Source organism: Centruroides sculpturatus, unplaced genomic scaffold, assembly GCF_000671375.1.
Source record: "Centruroides sculpturatus isolate CEXI.00-Female unplaced genomic scaffold, Cexi_2.0 scaffold503, whole genome shotgun sequence".
NCBI lineage: Eukaryota > Metazoa > Arthropoda > Arachnida > Scorpiones > Buthidae > Centruroides > Centruroides sculpturatus.
In genome coordinates, this window is record NW_019384729.1 from 4,145 (window position 1) to 13,355 (window position 9,211).

Below are 9,211 nucleotides of genomic sequence, written 5' to 3' on the forward strand. Positions count from 1 at the left end.
CAGTCGTCACTGGCCATTTGCCTTTTTGATGATGTGTAGTGGGCTGGCCCAGGGGCTTTTGGATGACCTAATAATGCCTTGGGACATTAAAAACTGAAATTCTTCACATGCTGCTCGGAGCGTATCTGGTGGTAACCATCTGGGTTTTGAGAAGACAGGTGGTCCTTTAGTCTCGATGTGATGAAAGGTGATTGGCATTTTCTTGGTTTCATGAATTATCAACGGATTTGTGATGATAGTGAACTTGACCATAATACAGTGGTAGGGAGAGTCATTAGTCACAATGGTGATGTTAGTGACAGTTGTAGGTCAGTTCTGCCAGCAACCAGGAGACTTAAGTTGCATGACTCCATCGATTAGTCGATTGTTTTTAACGTCCACCAATAGGTTGAATTTAGTTAAGAAGTCGATTCCTATAATGGGTTGGGTTACGTCGGCAATTACAAATGACCATGAAAAACTCCGCTTTAAGTTAAAGCTGAGTGTTAATAGTTTTGTTCCGTAAGTTGAAATAGGCATTCTGTTTGCAGCAAAGAGGACTAGCTTGTCAGGTTTGCATACATACGGGGTTAGAACTTTTTGGGATAACGGAGATGTCGGCGCCTGTATCAATTAGGAATTTGTATTTCGTAGTAGGGTCGGCCATGGTGATTCGATCAATGTGGCGGGTGAGGCTTCTGGCCGTAAGCGCCCGCCTGGTCAGTTTTCCGCCGATCGAAAGGAGCAAGGGGCTTTGTATTTTCTCACCCGCGCCCCAAAGGTAGCGTGATAGTAACACATGCCGTTGTTGGGGGTGCTGTGCTGTTGATTCTGCCGCGATTTGCTGCGACACCTCCTGTTGTTGGGAGGGTATTCAGAACATGTGAAGGAGAGGCATTGGTTGTTGATGGATATGATGAGGTTCTTGACCTGCTGGGCTAATTCCACAACTTGGTTCTTCAAGGTGGAGATAATGGCAAGGTCATGTTCGACCGTTTGAATGTGAGCGGGGGAGACTAATTCCATTATCTTGTCATCATGGCGGCCTGTTGTTGGAGTTTTTCCTTAGATGTGGCTAAAATGGCCTGTACATTGTGAGGTAATCTCGACAGCCAGAGAGATTGTAGCAGGTCTTCGCTGAAATGGTTTCCGGCCAAGTCGCACATCCTTGATAATAGGAAGGATAAACGTTGCTCTCCCAGCTCCAACCCTTGAAGAAGCATTCTGATTTTGGAGGTCTCACTCTCCGAACAGACGTCAATGAGATGAGCCTTTAGAGTGGAAAATTTATTCTGGTCGGGTGGGTTGAGGATTAGGTCCTGCACTGAATTTAAAATTTCTGGCTCTATTGCAGCAACGATGTGTTTAAATTTGGTGTCGTTGACAGTTATGTTATTTATAGAAAATTGTGCTTCCAACTGAGCAAACCATAAGTTAGGTTTGCCCTTCCAGAAGGGTGGGGGTCTGATTGCAATGCGTGCTATGTGACGGTGATCATCATTAATTTCTGCCTCAGCCATGATGTTTTTTTTTTACGTAGCTGTGGCAATGCGGAGGTGGTTATTCTTAAATGATGTGTTGTGCACACAGTTCAGCACGTGGGGAAAAGACAAAGAACAATGGCATGTAAAGGCACATGGCGAGAGAACAAAGAAGGGTAGCATGTGGTGTGGTGTACTATACCTTTTCGTTGAAAAAGTCAACCGTTCACGAAAAATTATCCATGGTTACATGTTTCAAAGGTCTAGCTGTATGAGTTGGCAGTTCCAAAAAGGATGAAAGTCCAACGTTTGTATCCGATACGAATGGATGGAATTTTCATGTCGCACAGTAGAGTTCTTTGTCGGGTAGAGGCACCATAAAACATATATCACGTTCGGGTCACCAGTTTGTGGTTACTTGTTCGTGTGTAATTAATCACCACAAACAACGTCACATACAATAAAAGATTAAAATTTATTAAATATATGAAATATGGCACAACTGTACAAGTTGAAGACAGGAGCAATAATCCATACATCTGGAGCGAGGTCCGTATCCAAAAGGAATGTGTTGTCATAGGTCAGGTTGCCGGGTCTGTTCAGTTCAGGGGTTCCTCCTGGTGGCAACTTTGGGATTTGTCACCAAAGCTGTTGCCACACTTGTATTAAAGATGTTACCATAAAATGGTGTATATAACCATTTGATGTGGTTATATACCATATGGTGTATATAAAAACATCATTTGATCATAATCTTTCTACAATGCGATAACTCAAATTTCCATCAAGAAACAGTAATTCATATAGAGGTAATTTTTTATTCTCTTGTATAAAATGCTTTTTGAGCAAGATCAGATCATTATCAGACACCTTCCTAAACTTATTAAACCAAACAACTAAATCAAAGGAACTTCCATATAACAATGTACAGTTCAAAATGAATTTTCAGTCAAACTATGAATTTATGCTTTCAAACATTGGAACAATTTATGTAACAAATTTTCTGAACATTTAAATCTTCCAAACTTTTAAAATCCATTATTACTTATTATGATGATGATTAATTGGTTTTAATTGGTAATATAAAATATGAGAAATATTTATGAGATCTTATACAACTTGAAAAAAATTATACTTAATTTAAATTATATGGCTTCTTAAAAATCTGAAAGAATATTTAAAAATCATTCAGTAACTCAATTTTAAATAACAATCAAGAAATTCATATTATTTGAAATGCTTCTAATTGATATATAGATAGAAGAATTAAATAATATCTATAAAGTTTAAATAACATAACATTATATTTATTGAAAATCAAAATAGCAATTTAAATTAAAAGAAAATGTTTCAATAAACAGCCAAATATTTCTATTTAAAAAAGGAAAAACTCATTCTAGAAAAGCATGTAGCTGGTTCAATGAAATGAAATGATTTCTGCCAACACTAAAATGAAATAAGTATTAAAGTCTACACACACATATATATATATATATATTTTACCATGTGAAGGAGATTAGTAGATAAAACTATTATTTTATTAATATTTCATAAGAATTATAACTTGATAAATTTAAACTATTTATATATATAATTTCTTTAATCAATATGCTATGCATTACCATTATAAATTGGAAGATTATATTACTTTAATACATATTTTTAAATAATTTCAAAACAATTAAAAACCCAAAGCATTTATTTACTACTACTTACTTTAAATAATAAACAAATAAATTTCTATTATTAAAAATATATATTTTATAAATTACTATTGTTGCTTAAAGATTAATATTAAATTAATTAATAGTATTTTACAAAATATATTTAAATATTAACAAACTATATAAATACATTATATTAGTTAATTTAAGTAAAAGTAAGTTAAATAAAAAGAGAAAAAACCAAATATCAAATAATTCAGAATTTTATATTAGTCTTAAAATCTGTTTTTTCCTAGATAATTAAAGGCAAAGACACTTAAGATGCCAGACGTCTAGAGGAACTAATTCAGTACTTTGGCACAAATGCTAAAGCTATTTTCAGTATACAGGCTGTTTATAACAAAAGTTAATAGAACAGAAAAGTTAAAATTTAAAATTCTTTCAAACTTTAAATTTAGATTCATTTACTTCATAAACTTTTTGTATTATCTTTTATTCAATAACAATGTAATATATAATCAAATTATATATTCAAGTTATAAACATATTAATAATCATCAAATTTTTCATAATTTTTAATTTACTAAAATTAATATGATGTATGATATAATAGCTTTCAATTAATTACTAATTTCTACGAACAAACATTAGTTTGATTGTTAAAAATATAACATATATTCTATAAATTTTTTTTCTAAGTAGGTCTATTTTAGATGAATTTCCTTTATTTCTAATGAAATTTAAAAGATGTTCTTTTCAGATATTAACTCATTTTGAATGTTTTTGTTCAAGAAAGTTGCTTTATTTTCCTCCTCTCAGAATCCTGCATACATGTTCTTGCATAACAGGATCCAATTCTGCCAAGAGTTGAATGAATTTTAAAAAATTACTTTATTATGTTCATAAAGTTTGTCTATTTTACTTTTTCAACATAAAATAGACATTTCTCCTAACATTTTGATAATAGAAACAATGCATAACAAAACTGCATTCCAATGATTTATTTAAGAATTAATGATTCTTTGAGATTCTACATCTATTGTGAGAGATTTCATTAGCCCAAACCACAATTTTTGAGCAACTAAGTGATGTTTTGAAGTTTCATGAGATTGCAGGATACTGCTAACATGTTGCCAATTATGGTACCCATCTTTAATTAGGCTACAAGAAGATACTGTGGTGGTGCCCACCATATATATATATATTTTTTTTTTTTCCTCCCTTCATGAAAGCTTAAATGTGGTGTTTCTTTCATACTAAAATATTATTATTTATGTGTATTATTAGTAATGTTATGTCAATGTAATTATTCACATGTTATAATATTTGTCTGTATTTTCTTTTTCTAATTTGTATTTTGGAATGTAACACAAGGGGGCGCTAGGAGCGATTTATATATAAGGAATATAAAAGGAGCATGGGATACCTTTTTCTGTTCAAAGACTTGGTGGTAGGAGGGAGAAAACAACAGAACAAGTAAAAAAAGGAAGACAAGGTTGAGAACTTGGACTAAATACAACCAGTCTTATTGTATGTATAGTTCCCCTATGACCCCATCTTGGCTGTATTCCTAGTTTTAATATATGATTATATTTGTTCTTAGTGCCGTCTGTTTTTTCTTTGTTTGTCCAAAACACAACACCCCACATATGGCATCCACGACAGGATACAGCCAATAGGGTCATAACTTGTATTTTCTATCCGGTGTTGCATTTAGGACTGTTTGTAAGATTTTTATATATCTGTATATATCATTGTCATGATGTCGGTTAATGTACAGGGAGATGCTAATGAACCGGGAACTACTTCCAATAGTGAAGGTGAGCCACCAATTATATCAGGGTACCTTGGAATGGTCCTGTTCTTTTCTGGTGAACGTGGTTCAATAAATGTAATACAATTCTTTAGGTGTTTTGAACAAATGGCCTCCCTGGACAAATTGCGGGATGCATCGACCCTGATAGTAACCTTAAGGACCAGGTTGAAGGGTAGACCATTAATACTGTTCTGTGAGAGTGAGGCAGTGCTTGGTGAGGACTATGAAAAGATAAAGGGAGACATGATTAGTGAGTTCTCGCCCAAAACTACAAATGCTGCGGTGGCAATGGAGGAATTTATCCGCACTGAGCAGAGAAAGGCTGAAAGTGTGAGGGAGTTTACTGTGAGAGTCATGTCTGCCATGGAGGTTTTAGAGCTTAGCTCGCCTCAGTACAACAATATAAAGGGTGAAATGTTGAAGGAGCAATTTATTCGAGGGCTTGTACTACCAATTCAGCAGGAGGTCATTAGGCTAGAACCTAAAAATTTGGAAGAGGCAGTTAGGCAAGCAGAGAATTTTGTCCAGCAGAGGAAACGTTATGCGAGAGTGGAGTCAAAATGTGCGGTTGTTTCATCTGAGGGGGTTGCTGTGGACAAAGTGAAGGCTTGTGTAAATCAGGTTAGAGAGAATAGCTCATCATATGAAGATGAGATAAAGGAATTGAGAAATAAAGTGAAAAGCCTCACAACATTAATGCAAAGTGCTCTGTTGGGAAATAGAAGGGGTAGAACTTGTCGGGAACAACCAGTGTTTTGAGTGTGATGATATGGGGCATATTTGTAGAAATTGCCCCCGTAGAGTCAATTTAAACTAGAAGCTTCCCGCCATGGGGGTCAGCATGGCGGGAGTGACTGGTCTGGTCTGGAACAGAGTGCAAGGGGTCTACCTATGTGCAGGGGGCATGTTGGTAATTTGAATGGTGTCTTTCTGATTGATACTGTGGCTGAGAAATCATTAATTGACCAAAACATAGTTATGGGTCTTGACAGTCCAGAATTTCTCGAAATGGACGTGTCTATAAAGGGCATAGGAGATACACCCATGAGATACCATAAAGGAATCAATCTAAATGTAAGAACGCTGTCTGGCAAAATTATATGTCACCCATTCGTAATTCATGACACTGATAGCAATTTTGGTTATAGCGGCATACTTGGGATTTTATCATGTGTGATTCAAGTATAATAAGAAGTGTGTCCAAGATGCTATGTACTGGGGTACATGAAGATGATATACAGACTGATAACAAAATTTCGGTGACATGTAAAAAAATAATCACCAATAGCATGATCAAAAAAATTTCTATATCTCATGAAGGCAGTGAATGGGGAGAAAAGGTTAGGTCTGTCATCTTAGAAAACTCTCACTGTTTTGCAATGGCCATCAAGGACTTAAAAGGGACTACAAAATTTATTCATGAGTTTGAACTCAAATCTGATAAGCCAATACACATCAAACAGTATAGAATCCCGCATGTGCTCCTTCCAAAATTAAAATCTAAACTTGAGGCATACTTGACTGCTGGCATTATAGAGCAGAGTGTTTCACCATGGAACTCGCTGATCCACTTAGTTGAGAAGAGGGATGGTGATATCAGGCTGACTCTCAACCTACGTAAGGTGAATGAGGTTATGGTAGAGCAGGACTTCCCCATGATGCATGTACATGATATCCTTGCATAACTAGAGGGAAGCTCTGTGTTTTCTGTGCTCGATTTGAGTTCTGGATACTACCAGATACCTGTAAAGAGTGATCTGAGGGAGATATTTGCATTCTCAACACCTTGGTGCAAGTACCAGCTATGTCGGATGCCTCAGGGTGGTAAAAACAGTGGCGATTCTTTCAAAAAATTATGAATAACATTCTAGTAGGTCACATTGGAAAGGGGTGCTTCGTTTTTCAGGACGACATTGAGATCTACTCAGTCAATGAACAGGAGCACATCAAGCTTTTTGATGAGATCCTAAAAATTTTAAGTAAATATGAATTGAAGCTGAAACCTGAGAAATGTAAATTATTTCTGCCGGAGGTAAGATATCTAGGACATGTCATTAGTGTATCTGGCATATCTGTGGACCCTGAAAATGCGAGAGTGATTATGGAGATTGAACGACCAAGGAATGTAAAGAGTATTAGAAGCATTTTGGGTAGCTTAATTATTACTGCCTGTTTATAGAAAACTTTTCTAAATTAACTGAAAACATAGTCGAGCTGACGAGGAAAGGGGGAAGTTCAACTGGGGTGAGTCTCACCAGGCTGATTTTGAGAAGCTAAAGAGAGCATTGACCACAGCAACCATCTTGTCCCATCCCAATTATGATAAGGAATTTTACTTATTTACTGATGCAAGTGACAAATGCATAGGTGCTGTACTTAAGCAAAGGGACGATCATGGTGACCTCCTACCAATAGGATATTATAGCAAATGTCTGAGAGGGGCCCCTGTAAACTACTCAACAGTGGAAAATGAGTGTATGGCTTTGGTGCTTGCACACCAAGACACTTTCGCTACACGGTACTAAGAATGCCTATTAGAATCTTCACGGTTCATAAGCCACTAATGTTCTTAAAGAATATGAAGAATTGTAACCGTAGACTCATGAGGTGGGCAATGGAAGTGGCCGAATATAACTGCATTGTGGAGCACATAAAAGGCAGGGATAATGTTATGGCAGACTTTCTGTCACGAAATTGTAATGCAAATCAGATGATTAATCATGTGGTCAATGGAAATATCAGGAATTGCATCATCAAATCGCAGGAGGATGATCCGATATTTGGCCCAATAAAGCGGGCGATCCAAAATAATACTCGTGATAGGGATAAAATAACTCTACCAATAACTGACTTTGATGTTATTGACAATTCGCTTTTCGTAAAAGGAAAAAGAAGCAACAGGAGGGATAATAGAAAGGAGTGTATTGGTGAAGCCGCAACTAGGACAATTATTAGTTTGTTTCATGAGAGAGATATGGTGGGCCACATGGGAGTTGAGAAGACAGTAGACAACATCTCTAGGAAATACTATTTCTGCATGATGTGGAAGAAGGTAAGAGATTACATCCAATCATGTAACACATGCCAAAAATATAAGAGACACATGGGGAAAGCCCCCATTCAAGAATTCAGTCCTGCTAAGTATCTGATTCAGATGGTGTCTGTTGATCTAATAGGGCCTCTTCCCACTTCTAAACAAGGTAATAGATACATCCTTGTGTTCGTCAATCTCTTCACGAAATATGCAGAAGCAGTACCAATTCAGAGGCAAACTTCTGAAATAATAGCGGACACACTGTTTAAATCATGTTGTCTGTAGATTTGGGTGTCCGAAGGAGTTGATCTCGGACCATGGACCTAATCTCACTTCTAATATTATGGAGGACACATGTGAAGTTTTGAATATTAAGCACAAGCTGACTACATTATATAGGCAAACATCAAATGGCTCGGTGGAGCGGGTAAATCAATGTATAATCAATATAATCAGTAAAATATCAGAAGGTGATAAGGAGAACTGGGATCAATATATCTTCCCAGCAATGTTTGCATATCATAATACTGTCAACTCCTCCACCCATGAATCCCCAAATTTCTTAATGTATGGATTTGACCCAGTCCTAACAGGTGAAACTGCCATTGAGGATACAAGTAATGTGAGATGCACCAATGAATATCCGTCTGAACTGATAGACAGACTAAAATTTGCCAGGGATGAGGCCCTTGAGATAAGTCAGATTGAACGAAGGAAGTCCATTCAATATTGGAATAAGAACCGAAAATTGAGGAGCCTGGGTATTGGACAGTGTGTCTGGCTCTTGAGACCACCTAATGACCCAAAAAGAAAAAAATTTTCTCCTCACTACAAAGGTCCATTCCGAATCATTGAAATTATCAATGAAGTGAATTATAAGATTTGTGGAATGCGTGACAGTGATGTCCAGATGGTCCATGTTAATAGGTTAAAAGCTTTTTGGGGCCCAGTACAGCCAGGAAAGATGCGTGCATATCAAAGGGCAAAGCGAAGTCTACTTCCCTGAACCATGGCACGGTAGTTGATTCTTCTCCCACATAAGTTGTATGGGTGAGGTTTCGGGGTTTGCGTGTTACTAGGGGAACGTTCACCTTGAGGCATTCCAGGATCAGTTCACATAGTTGATCACATTCATCATCACAATTCCAAGGATTGAAATCATTCACAGGGCTTCGCAAAAACTATATACAGTCGACCCCCCTATAACGTGCGTTCCTATAACGGAAATTCCTATAAC

General features: G+C 36.6%; 1 protein-coding gene across 1 annotated transcript; it reads right to left on the bottom strand.

The window, feature by feature from the left end:
• Positions 1 to 1,004: 1,004 nt before the first annotated feature.
• On the bottom strand, positions 1,005 to 1,499 carry LOC111628188. The gene has a single exon (XM_023371931.1). The coding sequence runs from the start codon at positions 1,497 to 1,499 to the stop codon at positions 1,005 to 1,007; it is 495 nt and encodes a 164-aa protein (XP_023227699.1).
• Between the last annotated feature and the right edge of the window lie 7,712 nt (positions 1,500 to 9,211).

What these genes read in the sequence shown, in the direction of transcription:
- LOC111628188 (XM_023371931.1), bottom strand. Translation starts at nt 1,499, where the DNA reads ATGGCTGAGGCAGAAATTAATGATGATCACCGTCACATAGCACGCATT.